Genomic DNA, 16,985 nt, shown 5'->3' with positions numbered 1-16,985 from the left:
TTTTCAATTTTTTTTTTTAATTTTTTTTTTTTTTTTTTGGCTTCTTATTATGCTTCTACTGGCCTTTTTTTGCCAGGCTTACTAGCGGTGCCCGGGATGTAGGCCACGAGGGCTTTGCTCGCCCCCTTCATGCAGTATTGCACAACATCGATCTTGTCGTCTCCGGGGGCGAGCTTGGCAATCTGGCGCAGGTCGCTCGTGCGCGGCAGGTAAAGCGCATGGTCCATGGGAAAGCAGGCGTCGTGGAGGTGCTGGAGGTTGTACGGCTCCATGAAGCGCAGGTCAAAGACGTCGGCGGTGCTGTAGCCGGGGCCGCCCCAGGGCGGGGACGCGAAGATGACCGTCTCGGCGGGGCTGACCTGGAGATCCTCGTGAAGGGAGGCCGGATCCGTGCGCAGACGGCGGAGGTAGTCGAAGCAGTCGCCGTGGACCCAGGTGATGCGGTCGTCGGCATCGTACAGCGCGGCGTTGGACTGGGCGCAGGCGAGGGTGGGGGCGTGGCGCTCGATGGCGATGATCTTGTCCCAGCGCGAGGACAGGGCAAAGGCGATGGTGTTGCCGCCGGCGCCGGCGAAGAGATCGATCAAGACCCTTCTGGTGGCCGGGGACGCTGACATGTCTTGGGCGACCTGGCTGGGAGATCATCAGTGACCTGTTGAGGGAGGGGAGAAGAAACAAGTTGGAGCAATGAACTGACGTGGCAACTGGTTCGGGAGTCACGCCGAACCAGGCGTCGTCGGTGAGATAGACGCCATCATCGTAATACTGGAATATGGAATAGCGCTGGGAAAAGTATCTACTGAAAGTCAGTCTCTCGGGGAATCCTGTGATAAGACAGCACGAGCGTCACGTACTTTTGGAGGTCCCATGGCACTTCTGCCTTGGTCTCATAGTGATGGCATTCATCAGTCAGGGGCATCCGAGGTGCGGGTTCCATCCTGGTCATGTTGCCTCGTCACTGTTGAGCCGATCTGTGCGTCTTCGTCACATGTCGGTTGACAGACTGATGAGCACGTCTCTTTGGCGAGACTGAGCGTGGTTAGAAGAGGATTGTCAGATGAGTTCACAAGATGGAAAGGCTGAAGGATGGAAAAGACGCCCCACATCGAATTCATTAGCGTCCACGCCCGGAGCTTGGACCAGCTGCAAGGCTGCGATGTGTGAATGACAGCTTGCGCGAAGCTCGATTGAAGCTCGGAGACCCTTTCCCCACGCCAACCTGCCATATCCATCAACGCCACTTAATCACGCCTACCTTACCCTCGACGACGACAGCCAGGCCGATTCGGCGACGCATAGAAACGATCATACACCCTGACAGTCTCCCCAACCACAAGAACGCAAACAGTCAGCCAGCGCACCGCCACCACTTGGCACCATGTTCAGCGCACTCAACCGCTTCATGTCCCGCTTGGACGGAGAGCAGCCCACACAACAAAGTCGCGGGGGTTCCTTTGGCTTCCAGGTCCTGCGCAACACAAATCTAGAGCTTTCTATCGAGCCGTGGTTCGATTTCATCATTGGCATCAACGGCAGGCCCCTCGTTCGTCCACCCCTTCTCTTGCTCGCCTCTCTCTCCCTTGCCCGCTCATCACTGAACCCCGCCCCCGTCCGCACAGGATAGCCCCAACGCCGCCCTCTTTGCGCAAGAAGTCCGCAACTGCGCCGGCGGCTCCGTGTCGCTCGCCCTCTGGAGCGCCAAGGGCCAGCGCACGCGCGAGCTCCACATCCCAGTCCCCGCCGACTCGGCCTCCCTCGGCCTCAGCCTGCAGTGGACGGCGCTCGCCGTCGTCGCCAACATCTGGCACGTCCTCGACGTCGCCGCCAACTCGCCCGCCGACCTGGCCGGCCTCCTGCCCTACAGCGACTACATCCTCGCGAGCCCCGAGGGGGCGCTGCACGGCGAGAGCGGCCTCAGCGAGCTCGTCGACGACTTCATCGGCCGGCCGCTGCGGCTGTACGTCTACAACAACGAGTACAACGTCACGCGCGAGGTCACCATCCAGCCGAGCCGCGAGTGGGGCGGCGAGGGCGCCCTGGGCTGCGTGCTCGGCTACGGCGCGCTGCACCGCCTGCCTGCGCCGCTGAACGAGCCCGTCTCGGCGCCGGGCGAGATGCTGTTCGACATGGAGAAGGACCCGTCGGCGGCGTACGGGGGCGCCGCGTCGGCGGCAGCAGCAGCGCAGGCGGGACCCGGTGGCCTGCCGGCAGACGGGTCCGAGGGGTTCGTCTCCCGCACGGAAACGCCGTCGGAGGATCTGCTCGTGCCAGCGCAGCTCGTCAGCGCGGCGCCGCCCGTCGGCGTGCCCACGCGGTCCAAGAAGAAGGAGAGGCACGGCCACAGCCCGAACGCGCTGATGGACGACTACTTCAAGGAGGGCGAGGAGAAGAGTCGGGCGCTGGACCACGCGCCAAAGAGCTCCGGCACCGTGGCGCCACCACCCAAAGCAGGCGCGCCGCCGCCGCCGCGAGCGGCTTCTACAGAGCCGCCCAAGGAGTAAGTGGGAATGGAGTTAGCGAATGTTTGTAGGATCAAATCAAGCCATGTCTCATGATTCCCATTGAGGATCTCTATGCGTTCTCTGCTCTAGTCGACGCTACTTTTGTTGTTGGCTTCAGTATCATACAGTATGGCGCTCCCATGTCCATCTGCCACGCCTGCCACCTGGCTTCTCCTCTCGGTCCGGTGAAGCAATGGCATGTCGACTGACTGCCGGGCCTCATGCCCGCAGGCACGTGTTCAGATCTCTTGAACGACCCGTGCCCTCCATTGAGCATGTATTCTGTATCCGAAACGCAAATGTCTCTGCCACGCATGCGTTTTGCGCCTCGTCTAGTTGATCAGGTTGTAGACGAAGAAGTGTAGGATCAAACTGCCAATGACAAAGTCGGCAAAGGATCTGGATCCACGTCAGTCAAATGGCCGTACCATGTGGCATAAACTTTCCTACCTCTCTGGGGACACGGAAGGAAAGTCGGCCTTGTTCGCCTCGGTCGTCTGCATGCGCAGGGAAACTGCCGACAGGATTAGTACGTCGCCCGCCATCGCTGCCCGAACGCGACGACTCACCAGTCAGGACGAATTGTCCAACAGTAGCGCAGAAACCTGAAAGGAAGGCATTGAAAGGCTGCACAGAGAGAAAGACAAGTCAGCCACATGTTGGTTTCTTCTCGAGTGCCTCCCCTTTTCCCGGAGAGCAAAGCACGTACGAATCCGCCGCCGAGCACGCAGTAGACAAACTGCACGCCGCCGAGCACGACGAGGAAGGCGAGGAAGACGTCAATGAGCTTGGTGCGCTGCGGCGTCTTCTTCTGGTAGTGGTCGAGGAGCTGGTTGACGGCCTGGGTCCAGTCGGCGTTGCCGCTGGCGCTGGCGGCCTTGGAGGAGGCAGCCTTGGGCTGGGAGGTCATGGTGCCGGGGATGGCGGCGACGGTCGGGCCTGCGGGGGCGACGGCGGCGGCGGGGGGCACCTGAGCGGATTTCTTGGGCGCCATTGTGTCGATGTGATCGGTTGAGGCGGACTTGGGTGCTGAAGAGGGTATGATGGGAGTCGTGAGTGCCGGCGAACTGGCGTCGAGAGCTTTCGGGGGTGCTGTTGGCGACAGGTGGTGGAGGTTGCAGGCAGTACGTACAGTCCACCAAGCTCACACCCCCATCCCAGTAGCGGACACGACAGCATTCGAGCCACCTGTCCCGCTGGGCGCCACAGAGGTCCAGCCACACGAGGGACAGGCAGGACAGGCATTGACAGGGTGCTGGGGGAATCCGGGGTACGGTAAACGTGCACGCATTAGTCAGGTCAGCATTACATCATGTATTCCAGCTGGATTGGTCAAGGGACACGCTCCAAGCCGTAGCAGTAGTGGTAGCAGCAGCAGCAGCAGCAACTGTCACCAGAAGCAGCCGAGCTTCACCAAGTCCCGAGCACCAGCGGAACTTGAACTAACCCCCCCTCTCATTCCAAAGCTTGAATCCCACCCATAAAACTACTTGATCAAACCTTCACACTCACCTTTTTCCCCTCCGCAGACCACGCCATCGAGCATACACATCGCTTTTCACAATGGTTGGCTCTGCCCCGCCATTGAACACGTATGATGAGAGTACCCAACTGACACAACCAGGCCGCTACACGAGAACTCTCAACCCCCTCCTTCGTCCTGGGCGCCCTCACGGCGGGCGGCGGCATCATGGGCTACGTCAAGACCCGTTCCGTGCCCTCGATTGTCGCCGGTGTCACCGTTGGTCTGCTGTGTCAGTGTCCCCTCTCCCTCCGCTTGCCTTGGCTTCGTTCAAGAAGAGCTGCTGCTGCGGATTCTTGAAGCATACCAAACTGACCATGATCAGACGGTCTCGGCGGCTACCGTATCCAGGGCCGTGAGCCTTACGGCGTCGAGCTCAGCCTTCTCGCCTCCGCCGTCCTCGGCGGCTCCGCCATCCCCCGCGCCATCCGTCTGCGCAAGCCGGTGCCCATCCTCCTCAGTGTGCTCTCCCTGTTCGGCCTCTTCACGTTTGGCGACGCCTTCCGCCGCGGCGCCTGAACTGTTTCGAACGAGTGACGGTCTGTGTGTCCAGGACGAGAGAGAACTGGGTTTTTCTTGTTTCGTTTCGAGATAGCAACGAGTCGAGATTCATGTGATGAAAACCATATACACATGCCTACAAACCATAAAAACGCCCCCCATTTTCCCCCATGCTTTTTTTCGGTTGTCATGTTTCCCAAACCCCGTGATGTACAGGATGCGCATGCCGGCCCGCGATATCGTTACAATAATCGTACCACTACTCCCCCCCCCCCTTTCCGTGTTGACGGCAATCGAGTTTCCACCAAAGTAGTCCCAAGCCCCCTCCCATCGCCTGGACAAGGGCCGGCAGAGACTCGTCTCTCTGCCTCTAGTCGAGGCCCAGCTCCTTGTTGATCGCGGCAATCTTGCGCGCCTTCTCGTCCCGCTTCGCCTTGCCCGCCGCGCGGTTGGCGTCGAGGCGCTTCATGCGCGCCACCTTGAGGCAGTCGCTGACGTGCTGCTTGGCCGTGTTGCAGTTGCCGAGGGACTTGTAGAGGAAGCCGCGCGCGTGGCACTCTTCGAGGGCGTTCATGACGTCCTCGCACTCTGGTGGCCCGGATCGGTCAGCGGTGGGACGGGCGACGGGGGGGCGGGCGGGCGGGCTGCGGGGGGGAGCTCACCAATGTTGTCTTTTGTGTGCAAATGGGGATGCATTGTGATGTGTTCGTGGTTTGGTCAATCAGGTGAGGTTGCTTGTGTTTGGGGCATGGGTCGTTTGAGGGATCGCGAGCGCAATGTGCTTGGTGGCGGACAATTTGCAGGTCGTTTGTAGGGGATTGAACATCTTCAATTGGGGGTCTGGGATTTGCGGTAGACAGCGCCATGTCCAGGTTGGGATTAGTGGGGCTTCGTGCTCTGATCTACCTTATTACCTACCTTGCCTTGCTTGCCTTGCTTGCCTTGCTTGCCTTGCTTGCCTTGCTTGCCTTGCTTGCCTTGCTTGCCTACCTACCAGGTGAGGGTCGACTCAGGCCAGGCGTCTCACATCGGAAGGCACTACATTGTATAAGACAAAACCTGAATATCAGCGCCCATGCGTGTCATGTCGGAGACAGCGAGTTACATCTTGCTGGGTGTTGGGCAGGACTACCAGTCGTCACATCCCAGCTCCACGTCTTTCTGAATCGCCTTGAGCCTACACTCAACGAAATGGTGGTTCGATGCTCATCAAACGCTGCGATTTTCCCACTATCGCAGGGCGAGATCATGAAGATGAAGCTCGAGGAACAATTCGGGTTCGCGGCCGACTGTCGACACCGACCATATTGGCTCGAGTACGCGGAGAGACGGTAAAGGGGGCGCTCCCTGACCGAGGCCCTGACTGAGGCCCTGACAACCAAGGAGCCGACCTCAAGCTTTCCTGCGGGAGCGGGAGGCCTACAAGAAGAGTCAGACATACCACTGCCAAGATCATTTTGGGGTATAAATCTTCATCGTGGCATTATTGCTTTTTCCAAGAAAACATTCGTCCTCGTAACTACATACAAACCCTGTATTAACCTCAACACTCCACCATTAATACCCCCTCAACTTGGCAAACCGCTTCGCCTCGCCCTTCGCACTACGGCTACCAAACTTCTTGGTCCAGGCAGCATCGCGACGGTGGAGCTCAACGGCGCTGCGCTTCGACGGCTGAACATTGGCCGCCTCAATGTCACCGCAGTCGGGGCGAGTGAGGTTGTTGCCAAAGGTATCGACGACCCACAGCAGCACACCATTGGTCCAGCCGAAACCCTCGACAACCTCGTACTCGCCACCGCCACCAGCCTGGTTGGTCGAGTTGTCCGAGTACTTCTCGAACATGATGCCAACCTCGCGCTCATCGAACCCCTCCAGCTGGGGCGTGTCGCTCGTCGAGCCTCCCGTGGCATACCACGTGCAGAAGGTCGAGTCGAGGTAGCGCTGGCCCAAACGCAGGGCCAGGTCCTGCACCTCCATGTAGTGAGGATCCGACTCGCCAAAGGTGGCTGGCGTGTTGCGAAGCGCTTCCATAAGGATGTGCATCAGAGGAGGCCACACACTAGGCTGGTCCCATTGCTCCCCAGTTCGCAGGTTCGTCGCCGGAATGCCGCCGTCCTTGGTATCGAGGTACGTGGCGACCCGCTCAAACGCCGTCTTGACAGCGAGCGGGTTGTTCTTGATATGGGCAGGCGCAGCGCCGGTCCAGAAGGGGTAGAACTGTGCCACGGAGAAGTATACTTGCTGACCTTCCGGGGCGCCAGTGGCTTCAAGATCGGTCGTGTCATCATCCGCTGGGACGAATGTGTCCTGGGCTCCAGACGTGAGGTTGTAGTCGAAGTAACCGGACAGCGTGTCATTCCACATGAGGTTGTACATAGCCTCACTGCGGTTGGCAGCCAGTTCGGTCCACTCTGCAGCCTGCGTTTCATTGCTAGTCTGGTTGAGGTAGCCAGCAATGGTGACCTCGTTCCAATAGAGAATCGAGTTGAGCTCAACAGGGACAATGTTCACAATGTTGAGCGACCTAAGCGGGAAATAAACATGGCGAACAGCGTCGTTGGGCTTGGACAACCATCGCGAGGTGTAGTCCCAGCCGCTCTCGGCACCCGAGGCGAGGTTGGCATAGAGAAAGGCCTTTTCAGTGTCGTTCAGCTCCCTGGTCTCGGGGTAGATGATGCCGGACTCGGCGTAATAGGAGCTGTTGGATGCGGTGGTGTAGTCTTCGTAGTAGGACTCGGGACGGGGTTGCGTGTTCGACACGTTGTACCTAGGTCACTCATGTCAGCGGTTTCGGCCATTGATCATAAAGAACATTGGCAGACATACAAGTTGAGTTGGTAAGTCCGACCGTCCTTGGACACCTCAACAGTGCGGTTGACAGTCCACCACTCATGTTCCTTGATGAGCAGCGGCAGTGCCCGGTCAAGGATGTCGGTGTCGTTGGTGTGATCGACGTAGAGACGTACCATCTGCGAGAGCAGAGGCGGCTGTGAGCGGTTGAGGTAGTACCGTCTGGCGCCGTTCATGACAAAGCCATACTGGTCGACGAGGTCGAGAAAGTTTTCGATATGGTTGCGGGAGACTTCGATGAAGCTGCCACCCGTACGCAGCAGACCCTCGAGAATCCAGAACGAGTCCCAGTAGTAGGGCTCACGGAAGCGGCCTCCGGCAACGACGAAAGTACGATTGATAGGGATAAAGCTGTTGGGGCAGTCGGTGCAGTTGCTGCCAGCGCCGGTGTAGGAGCGAGTCAAATCGGGCCAAATCTCAATGACCTTCTCAGTGAATTCGCGGATGACAGTGTCATTGATGTTGTCGAGGAACTGGGCGTCCGTCTCGAGGTCATCCACCTCAGACAGTTCGCCGCCAGCCAGGGCAAAGTTGGCCGCGAGGAAGTCGTTCAGTGCCGTGTTGTTCGTCAACGGTTTCTCCAGTTCGTCGAATGCCTCCTGGATCTGCTCCAAGGACCTCTTAGCGGGCCTGCGACGGTCAGTCTACGGTCCTCCAGCTCAGGCGAAACGGGCAGGAGGCTCACATGTCAACAAACGTCTTGGAGTCTTCAAAGGGGCGAGCGAGCTGGATCTGGCTCAAGATTTCGCCGTGGCAGTAGATGGCCGAGTCGCAGGGGGCAATGACAGAGCCATTGCGGAAGAGCTGGGCTCTGGCCAGAGGGGCCGCCGCGGCCAACGCCACCACCGACTTGGAAAGAAGCGTCATGGTTGACGAGCACGATGCCCAAACTTGCAGCACAGATTGCGCGCGCAGGGTAAAGGAAAAAATATAAGAGGAGCGGGAGGGGAGAGTGACAGAGAGGGGGGGGATGGGAAAGGGCTGAAGAAGGAGAAGAAGGTCACTGCCTGAGCAGCCGATGCATGTTAAGTAGCTAGCATCGACCGCAGCAGCAGCAGCACAAGCGGCAGGCGCAAACAGAGGGAAGAAAAAAGATGCCAAAGAGCTCTGGCGAGCTCCCTCGTCGGAGGGGGAGAAGATCGCCGGGCCACTTGGCGCCGTCAGCCTTTGTCCGCCTGGCCCGTCAGTGGTTCATCCTGGGTTCGGTTGCATTGGGTCGCAAGTGCCTTGGTGTTCGGCTAGGGGCAGGAACGGTGCGTGTGCTAGGTCGCATGAGCTTGCGCCAACCAGGAGCCACGAGGTCATCATCATCACCGACGGAGAGAACTGCAGAGGTGCCAACCTGGAAAACCTGCTGGGTCCGAGAGGGTCAGGGCAGGGGAGGGACGTGGCGGGGAAGACGATGCGCGTCGACCGGTTCTGCCGGTGAACGAGCCTTGTCCGGGGGGTGGATGCTCAGTTGCTCGGTTCGGGACGGACCCATTGAACCCATTCGACCTGTCATTCTGAGCAGACGGCCTTTTTCATATGCGAACAATCGATTCCTGTTCCCCCAGTCAAGCCATCACCCCTCGAGCCCCAATTCCCGTCACCGGTTAGCTGGTGCCAGGCGGTGCCTCCCATATGAGCGTGACCGATGAAGCAAACGGCCAGGCACGTGGTAGCAGTTGCACCAGATCCGCCAACCCTTGAACTGGGAGAGCGGCGAACGACACGAAGCAGCCCCCGCGCTACAAAGACGGAGGCGCATTGGTGGCCGGAGTAGAACCGACACTGGTGGCTTGGGCACCTGCAGATTCCATTGCTCAATAGTCCAGATGATGGCACTGCCGTCTTGGGAGCACAGTACTTTCTTAGGCCCCTACCTAGGTGCCGTAAGGTAAGTACCCAAGGTAGGTAGGTAGGTCTTGAAGAGGTAGCTTCGAAGCTTCCTTCCTCACTGATCCCCCCCCTCCTTCGTCCTTTCCCCAACCACCATGACGTCAACCTGGGGTAAGCGGGGCCGCCATTACAGCGGCTGACATCGGCGCCTTGGCGCCACCCGCCGAGGCCTGCATGGTACTGCTCACTCAGTGCCACTCCATCTCTCAAATGGCCCTAAATCGAGCTTCTGAAAGCCATTTGGGCTATCCGCCAGACACGAATAAATGGCGGCGGCGGCGCACGCAGTAATTTGGTACGAAAAACGAATAATGGCCAAGGCTTGACAATGAGATGGGCGGGACAGTCCCGCGTCTGGAGAAGTGGACATTCAAAAATCAAGTAGCCGGCACATCCAGTTCCTGGGCACCGAGTGACGATCAACAACAGCAGCAGCCCCAGAAAATTAGGCAAATACTTATGTCAGTGGCTGTTCGGAAGTGCCGTTGGACGTCTTGGCGTCCCGCGCCCTACGGCATGCCACTCTGTAACAGCGCTCTTTGACCCGTGTCAAGCGGCTTAAGTGGGTGGCAGATTAAGCCGCACTCCAAATCCGCCAAATCCGCCCAATACAGGTATCATCCATACAGACCCCTAACTTCAGAACCTTCTCAACATCGTACCTCAATTAAATGTTCTAAAATCCTACTTGATAGATAATTAGCAATATATTGAAAAACGTATCTACTTGTATTAGTTTCGAGCAGACGTGAAAATAGTTCAAGTTAAGCTTATCTTTAAGAAAAGTGGCTTTTTTTATCACCTCCTTGCGTGTGGTCTTATGTTTTCGGCGTGTTCAAGGTTTATCTACTGTCAGCGCGTACTAGATACTTCTTTGCTGATACTTTTGTTCATTAATTGACAACTCTACATCATGTGCTTGAATATTGAATCGTGAATACGTCGGCAAGCCTGACGTGCTCAATGGACAGTATACATGCTCGTCCGCCCTGTCTGTTGTTTCACCTCGGCCTCAGCCTGGCCCCCCGCCAGCGTCCTCTGGAACACCTCCTCCAGCTTGGGGAGCACGAGGTCCTGGTTCTGCGCAATCTGATAGTGGACCACGATTCGTCCGCTGCCGAGCTTCAGGCCGACATCCTTGCCGTATTGCACAAACGCGGCAGCGGAACACCCCGCCGCTGTCAGATCAAGCCAGACCATGTTGGTGTGCACCGGGTGAAGTAGTTTGCCGCCGAGTCCCGTCCAGAGTGTCTCAACCTTCTTGGCCACATGGTGCGACGTCGTCAGCAGGCCGCCCTCGCCGTTGGGTCCCGTGCCGAACGTCTGGTCCACGGCGATCCGCGCCGGCGCCGCCACGACGCCCGACTGACGGAGGCCGCCGCCGATAGACTTGCGCACCCAGCGCGCGTGCTTGATGGTTTTGGTCGGCCCCACGAGAATGCTGCCGATGGGGGCGCCGAGGCCCTTGGAGAAGCAGAGGCTGATCGTGTCGAAGAGAGGACAGTAATCAGCGAGGCTGCCGGCGCCCGATGCGGCGGCCTCCCAGAGCCGTGCGCCGTCGAGATGCATCTTAATGTCGTGCTGTCGCGCAAAGGCCGAAATCCGCCTGGCCTCTTCCAGGGGCATGATCATTCCGTTGAGCGTGTTCTCGAGACTGATGACCCTGGTGGGGCACGAGTGCACGTCGTCGTCGATGCAGACGCTGTCCACGACATCCTCGAGCGTGAGATGTATACCGTTCCGCGGCACGACAGCCTGAACAAAGGCACCCGTCAAGGATGACACGCTGCGTACACGGTTAGTACGACATGGAGAGTTGTCTTCGAGCATGAGTAGAGACACACCCGCCCGCCTCATATTGGATAATGTGAGAGCGGTGATCGCTCAGGACGCTGTGTGGAGGTTGAGTGAGCAGAGACCGGAGCGCCAGCTGGTTGCCCATCGTCCCAGAGAGGACCAATAATCCAGCCTCCTTGCCCGCGAGGGCCGCAACGTGGGCCTCGAGGTCGATCGTTGTCGTATCCTCCTCGAACACGTCGTCGAACAGGGAACCTACCCTGATGGCTTCGAGCATAGCCGGCGTGGGCGTTGTCATGGTATCACCTGTTTGCGATGTCAGCGCCGTTGTGCTGTTGTGTCATCATTGGACGCTGTCTAGGCTCACTTCTCAAGTCAAAGCCCGCTGCCCCCTTGTGACCCAGCCAGGTACTGGCAGGAGCAGCGGCATCTGTAGGCTTCGTGGTAGACATTGCTCTGGAAAACGATGTCTTGCTAGGTGAACAACGAGTCGACCAAGATGGGATACTCGTTAGGGGTGGTCTTGTCCAGTGTCTGAAGATGGCCCACTGGCTGTCACACACCAAGAAGTGTCTGGACATGGCAGAGCTAAATCCGAGGGCTCGAAAGGGTGGGGTTTCATTCAAAAAAGCCCCCCTCTGTGAGCTGTGCTGAGAGGGCGAGTTGATTAAAGGCGCCGGAGACAAGCACTCGAAGGGCGTGCTCAGGTCTGGGCCAACAACGAAGCTCCTATGCAGTAGGGGCTTGGGTGGACCATGAACGCCGTGGTCGTGGGGTTGCGGGGTCCTCCTAGCCTGATTGGAGCGTGCTGCCATTAAACAGCCGAGCGAGGCAGGTGCACGCCTGGTGGGTAGGCACCATACCTAATTGCATGTTCCATCACTTGAGCTAACCCTGGGTTGTACGTGGGTGGTTGAAGAAAAGGTATTGGAGCATGAATCAAACCTCATGATATGGAGTTCTAAAGTAGATGTGAGATTCTGCATGCACAGTAGATCAGCTGACGGCGCACTACCGCGAAGCACATCGGCACGCGCCATGCTGTGAGTGTGAGCATTTCGGGATCGCCCGCGCCTGTGCCTCTCTGTCAGATCAGCTCCATCAATTCCTCTACTAATGACCGTTGACTCGACTCACAAAAGCCAGCGGTCCCACCATTTCGTCCAGTCAGCAACTTGTCCAAAGAGGGGGAAGACGGCAATCTGATGTGCTGATCCGCCCAATTCTGGCCCTGGCTGGCCTCCTGTCGCGCCAAGTATGTGCCAGTTGTCGTGCCGCCGTGATCAGCGGCATCGTACCTCGCGCGCGCAGCAACCAATCCGGTGCTCGCTCAGAGGGTTCTCCATATGCACGATGCGCTGGCAAGTTGAACAGAGCACGCAGCAGCCGGCCTCGCGTTGTTGATAAATCGTGAGTATAGTCCCCCATTTGAGGTTTGAGCTACCTGTCTCGAGATCTTTTCTGTTTTTATTTTTCTTTCTTTGTCTTTCCCCAACAGTCCCTGTGCCTCCTCTCACACCGGCCGGAAACCCGCCAGTCTTCTCCCAAAGAGATCAAACGGGCACTGCAGCAGTGCGCGCCATAGCTCATCCCATGCTAGGAGCATTTGGACACCTTGCTTGGCGCTTCTGATCATGGAAGCGCCCAGCCTGTCAACACACCTCCGACCGACTTCATGGGGCGCGTCAAAGCTACCAGGATTGCCCACCTAGAGGTACCTTACCATCGCACACGAGAACTGGCTATAGGGTGACTCTTGTGCTCATGGTGGTCATATTTTCTCATCTGAAAAATTGGAAAGTTCGTATCATCGTCGTCATCCATCGTTAACGTATGCTGGTCAGCCGCCCAGTTCCAATCGGCCGTGTTACCTCGCTGCCCGACGCAATGTCGCATTGCCCTTTACTGGACAAAATGAAACACCTCGCGGTAACGACGAGACACCATGAGCCTAGTCTGCCCCGCTCTTCTTCCGACAAAGGCTTCGCAACGCTTTCTCCTCCTCCGAGACTGTTGTACCCAACCTTCAATGACTGAGCGGTTATACAGTCTTTCCAAACGTACATCGTGTTGAGATGAAGGCCTTCTCTTCGTTCATGGCGGAAGAATCGTAAGCAGTCCTTCATGAACTGCGAATCTTGCCGACTCTCCAAGTCTCCCTGACGTCTTGAGCCATTACACACCAGGCAGACTACTCAGCGAACCGGAACAGGCATCCAACGCATGCCGGCTTGAAGCCTGCTGTGCGAATGAGCTCCTACACTGCCAGCAGCCGCCAATCGCCCAAAAAGCATCACGCAGCTTGTGACTTCACCTGTTGGCCCACTTCATGAGCCATTGAATGACAGCATCCAAGTTTGTCTCCTCCTTGGCGCTGATGCCGTAACAGCAGACTTCGCGGTGACCGATCGTCTTGAGGTCCAGAGCATCGATGAGCTCATCAACGGACAGCTTATTCGGCAGATCAGATTTGTTGCCAAGTACGAGAAGGGGAATGCCCTTCAACGAGTTCTGCTCCATGAGCGCATGGAGTTCGTCCCGGGCCTGCTGAAGCAGATCTACATCGGCAATGTCGACGATGAAAACGATGGCGTTCACTCCTCGGCAGTACCTCTCCCACATGGTCCGAAAACGGGGTTGTCCACCAATATCCCAGCATTTGAGTGTGACGTGTCCTCGTTGCACACGCTTCATATTGAATCCGACCGTCGGGATCGAGCTACACAAGTTGACAGTTAGCCGAGTTCATCGCTGTCCAGGACCGCCAACCGAATGGGGGGCTGCATCGGCGGCTTCGGGTTTGCTAAGGGTTGAGAGATCGCAAAGAGCAGACGGGGGGGTGCCTACTCGATCGTGAATTCGCCGCCCTGACCAAGGCGCGTTAGCAAGAAACAGGTGCGGCAAAGGTATCTCGCGAAATATACTCACAGCTAGGACACGCAGCAGAGACGTCTTGCCTGCCGCTTGCAGTCCGATCATGGTCACATCCATTTCCGTTGCCCTGCATAGCTGGTCAGCGAATACCGAGATTGCGCGTTGCTGGCCGCGACAGACGCTCCAGGAAGGAATAATCCACGCACCAAAACGTCCTGAGCAACCAATCATACATCCTTCGGAACAAGCCCGCCATTGTAATGAAGATTGTGCCCGCAAAGAAGAGGGTAACGAGGTCAAAGAGGCACGAGACAGAATGGCGAGGCTGCTGTATCGGGTGCCGCGTGATGCTCGGCGCAACCAGGATAGACGGTGAAGGGAGGGGCGGCGGGGGTGGGGTATTAAGGTGAAGATCGGAAGGCTCTCAGCGCAGAGCAAGCCTACGTCGATGTTGATGGAGTAAGTAGGCAGCAAGGAGTGAGTATCTCTGTATGACCGTCACAGCCGATCAGCGGTCGTAGCCTGCACGAAATGGCTCCGGAGGGGTGCAAATTTTGGTCGTGTGAGAGGTGGAGAGTGTTGGTTCGCGCCTGGCGCAGTTGCAAGTGACGGAGTTGAATCGGTGGCAGCGGGTAGATTAGAAGTCAAGGTGACGCTCAGATGAAGACGCACGAAGCCCCCACCCGCAACGAACCGAACGTATGGGCCAAGCTGCACAGGAACCAGGAGCCACAGAGGAAGCACAAGTTGTGCTGGGCCGTGTCGATGTAATGACGGTAGGTGGTCAAGCGGGACGTAGAGGCAATCGCAGAGGCCGGAGGCAGGTTTGGCAGTAATGCGACGCGACTGCTCAAAGCCTTGCAGTCTGACGGACGCCCTGTAGCGGTGATGACCAGGGTCTCATTCGTGTCCTCCTGCCGATGAGATGTGGAGCAGCAAGCAACGGTAAGGCAGATGCAGATGCAGGAGCAGGAGCAGAATCAGAATCAGGGTCACGATCAGACCGAAGCGCTCGAGAAGCCGAGCAGCGCAAGTCCCCGGGTACGCCCTTTCGAAGGCTTGTAGGTGTGCGCTGTGCGAGGAGATGCGATGATGGCAATCAACGCTCGACTCAAGTGTTCGTGCTGGGGCCACCACGTCAGTGCCCAGTGTCCGGCGGTGCGCACAATGTGGTGATCAGTGCTCAACGATGGAGTGACAGGCAATTTGAGGACGATGGTCGGGCCGCGGCAGGCAGTGGTCACTCAAAAATGTCTGTACGTCGTCGAGTATTTGCGGGGGATGGAGGCCTAGCAAGCTCCTGAGGAATGCTGTCCGAGAGTCTGATGAGGAGATGGGTAAGCTTTTGACGGTGGAGGTCGAGGTCAGGTAAGGCAAGGCAAGGTAAGGTAATAAGGCGAGGTGGGTGGGTGGGTAGGTGTGGTGCCTAGGTAGCTTGGGCTGCTTGGGTAAGGTACCTAAGTAGGACTGACCGTAGTAGCTAACGCGCCTAGCCTGGCTTCACGGGTATGGTTTATTAGTAGGTAGTGAACGGCTCCTGGACCCCACGGCCCGAGGCGGGACGGGCAGGAGAACGGAGTAATAAATGGAGACAGCGCTTGTTCCAGTGACGTCCTTGACCAGGCTTCTAGGTACGCTTTACACGACTTCTTTGTGGTCTGGCCCCGTGATGGTTAGAGCGGCTAGCTTCACCAACATACATTCATACGCGCCCAGAACGGCCTTCCTCCCCCTCTACGTGACAAAATCGAGTTGAGTCGCGGGGTCAAGAGGCCACCCACTGTTTATTGACGGTCTTTGTACTGGGCCGTCAGGAACCGTCAAGAGGCCGGCCGGCTTCTACAGAGGCTAAGGCCCGAGGCCTCAGGCCCCAGATGAGCCGCCAGCATAAGGTGTAGCCTTGCCAGGTACCTTGGTACATAGGCACATAACAATGTGAGGTAGTAAGGGTGCCACCCTACCCTGTCTTTCCACTTGTCTGCAGGGCGCCTCAACATGAATATGATACGTCGAGGTGACTTCGTGCTGAGGCACTGAGGCAGAGAGGTACAGTGAATACCAGGAGTCGCAGCCTGCGAGGGGGCTTGCGCAGCAGGCTGGCAACCAAAATGGTTGCGTGTGGGTGTGGGTGTGGGTGTGTGTGTGTGTGAGCGAGCGCGCGCGTGTGTTTGTGTCGGCCGGTTGGGGTCGAGCTGCAGGTCACGCAGCGTGCCTCACTGCTTTTCGTCCTGGTCGGCAATGGGCGGCGTTAGTGCGCGTGGCCTCAACTACCTATGGTGGGATGTCTAGATGGGGCGGACCGGGTATGCGACCAAACCAGCCACCGAGTCGGCCGACAGCTTCATCACTTCAGCGACGGCGAACTTGCTGCGATGGGCCAACACGTCAACTCGAAACATGAGAACGGGCGCAACGGGAGTTCATGTGTGTTTGGACCTGCAAGCAATAACGGTCCCTTTTGGTCTCCTGTGAGACAAGAAGTCAATGACACAGATCTCCAGATCCAAGCTCCTACCCACCAATGTTAGACACCTTGAGATGAAGACTATATATTAAGTGCGTGCACAACATTGCCTCTTGGCACCCATGACGGTCGAATCTCGATGGCCAAGGCCGTGGTAAACCAATATAGCATGCATGCGGTATGGTGTGTCCAAGCTGCGTTCAAATGAGTGTTACAGGCCCATCATTCGAATGTCTTCTACTGTTCGATGTGCCTTTCGTGCTCGAGGATAAAGACGGCTGTATAAGCATGGGATTAGGCAGGTGGATGCTCCGTCCACTTCAAAAACCTGTCAGAGGTCCAGCCTGCCGGAAATGGTACCAATGTACGGCATGTTACAGGCGGCAGCGGGTCTATCGTTATCAGAGCATTCCCAGTGGGACCATCGACAGCTTCCCGTCTCTTATCCGTCCAACCATTTGGTAGAATCACTCCCCGCCATCAATTTTTTTTTCCAGTGTCTTATCGTAGAGAGCTCCCGAGCCGATTTGATTTCATCGTGCAATCGACTGGTCGCCATTCGAGCATCCGTCTAGACACCCACCAAGCAAGG

At 57.5% G+C, this 16,985-nt stretch overlaps 8 protein-coding genes across 8 annotated transcripts; 2 read left to right on the top strand and 6 right to left on the bottom strand.

Annotated features, from left to right (window-relative positions):
* Nucleotides 1–47: 47 nt before the first annotated feature.
* VDAG_03043 (trimethylguanosine synthase) lies at nt 48–946 on the bottom strand (the record flags this gene model as incomplete). The annotated part of the gene is made up of 3 exons (XM_009656908.1): nt 48–633; nt 698–796; nt 855–946. 3 exons carry the CDS (start codon nt 944–946, stop codon nt 48–50), a joined length of 777 nt encoding a protein of 258 aa, XP_009655203.1.
* A 432-nt stretch (nt 947–1,378) lies between these two features.
* Nucleotides 1,379–2,501, top strand: VDAG_03042 (golgi reassembly-stacking protein; the record flags this gene model as incomplete). The annotated part of the gene is made up of 2 exons (XM_009656907.1): nt 1,379–1,543; nt 1,620–2,501. The coding sequence occupies 2 exons, from the start codon at nt 1,379–1,381 to the stop codon at nt 2,499–2,501; spliced, it is 1,047 nt and encodes a 348-aa protein (XP_009655202.1).
* A 43-nt stretch (nt 2,502–2,544) lies between these two features.
* Nucleotides 2,545–3,495, bottom strand: VDAG_03041 (uncharacterized protein; the record flags this gene model as incomplete). The annotated part of the gene is made up of 4 exons (XM_009656906.1): nt 2,545–2,900; nt 2,952–3,015; nt 3,071–3,128; nt 3,211–3,495. The coding sequence occupies 4 exons, from the start codon at nt 3,493–3,495 to the stop codon at nt 2,834–2,836; spliced, it is 474 nt and encodes a 157-aa protein (XP_009655201.1). The 3' UTR covers nt 2,545–2,833.
* Nucleotides 3,496–4,064: 569 nt separating this feature from the next.
* On the top strand, nt 4,065–4,542 carry VDAG_03040 (uncharacterized protein; the record flags this gene model as incomplete). Its single annotated transcript, XM_009656905.1, has 3 exons — nt 4,065–4,067; nt 4,126–4,246; nt 4,349–4,542. 3 exons carry the CDS (start codon nt 4,065–4,067, stop codon nt 4,540–4,542), a joined length of 318 nt encoding a protein of 105 aa, XP_009655200.1.
* Nucleotides 4,543–4,894: 352 nt separating this feature from the next.
* On the bottom strand, nt 4,895–5,220 carry VDAG_03039 (uncharacterized protein; the record flags this gene model as incomplete). Its single annotated transcript, XM_009656904.1, has 2 exons — nt 4,895–5,112; nt 5,187–5,220. 2 exons carry the CDS (start codon nt 5,218–5,220, stop codon nt 4,895–4,897), a joined length of 252 nt encoding a protein of 83 aa, XP_009655199.1.
* An 861-nt stretch (nt 5,221–6,081) lies between these two features.
* On the bottom strand, nt 6,082–8,244 carry VDAG_03038 (periplasmic trehalase; the record flags this gene model as incomplete). Its single annotated transcript, XM_009656903.1, has 3 exons — nt 6,082–7,294; nt 7,354–8,007; nt 8,063–8,244. The coding sequence occupies 3 exons, from the start codon at nt 8,242–8,244 to the stop codon at nt 6,082–6,084; spliced, it is 2,049 nt and encodes a 682-aa protein (XP_009655198.1).
* A 1,974-nt stretch (nt 8,245–10,218) lies between these two features.
* On the bottom strand, nt 10,219–11,507 carry VDAG_03037 (threonine aldolase; the record flags this gene model as incomplete). Its single annotated transcript, XM_009656902.1, has 3 exons — nt 10,219–11,044; nt 11,103–11,361; nt 11,423–11,507. The coding sequence occupies 3 exons, from the start codon at nt 11,505–11,507 to the stop codon at nt 10,219–10,221; spliced, it is 1,170 nt and encodes a 389-aa protein (XP_009655197.1).
* Nucleotides 11,508–12,808: 1,301 nt separating this feature from the next.
* Nucleotides 12,809–14,500, bottom strand: VDAG_03036 (ADP-ribosylation factor 3). Its single transcript, XM_009656901.1, has 4 exons — nt 14,136–14,500; nt 13,984–14,056; nt 13,903–13,922; nt 12,809–13,774 (listed from the first exon to the last, which is right to left on the bottom strand). Exons 1-4 carry the CDS (start codon nt 14,183–14,185, stop codon nt 13,366–13,368), a joined length of 552 nt encoding a protein of 183 aa, XP_009655196.1. The 5' UTR covers nt 14,186–14,500; the 3' UTR covers nt 12,809–13,365.
* Between the last annotated feature and the right edge of the window lie 2,485 nt (nt 14,501–16,985).

The sequence above is a fragment of the Verticillium dahliae genome, genomic scaffold (genome assembly GCF_000150675.1).
Source record: "Verticillium dahliae VdLs.17 supercont1.5 genomic scaffold, whole genome shotgun sequence".
NCBI lineage: Eukaryota > Fungi > Ascomycota > Sordariomycetes > Glomerellales > Plectosphaerellaceae > Verticillium > Verticillium dahliae.
This window is presented reverse-complemented; position numbering and strand designations above follow the sequence as displayed.

Excerpts from the sequence above, each read along its gene's own strand:
- VDAG_03036 (XM_009656901.1), bottom strand. The coding sequence starts at position 14,185 with ATGGCGGGCTTGTTCCGAAGGATGTATGATTGGTTGCTCAGGACGTTT. Across the intron at positions 13,923-13,983 it reads CTCTGCTGCGTGTCCTAGCT|GGCGGCGAATTCACGATCGA; the intron begins GTGAGTATATTT and ends CGCCTTGGTCAG. Across the intron at positions 13,775-13,902 it reads GGCGGCGAATTCACGATCGA|CTCGATCCCGACGGTCGGAT; the intron begins GTAGGCACCCCC and ends CAACTTGTGTAG.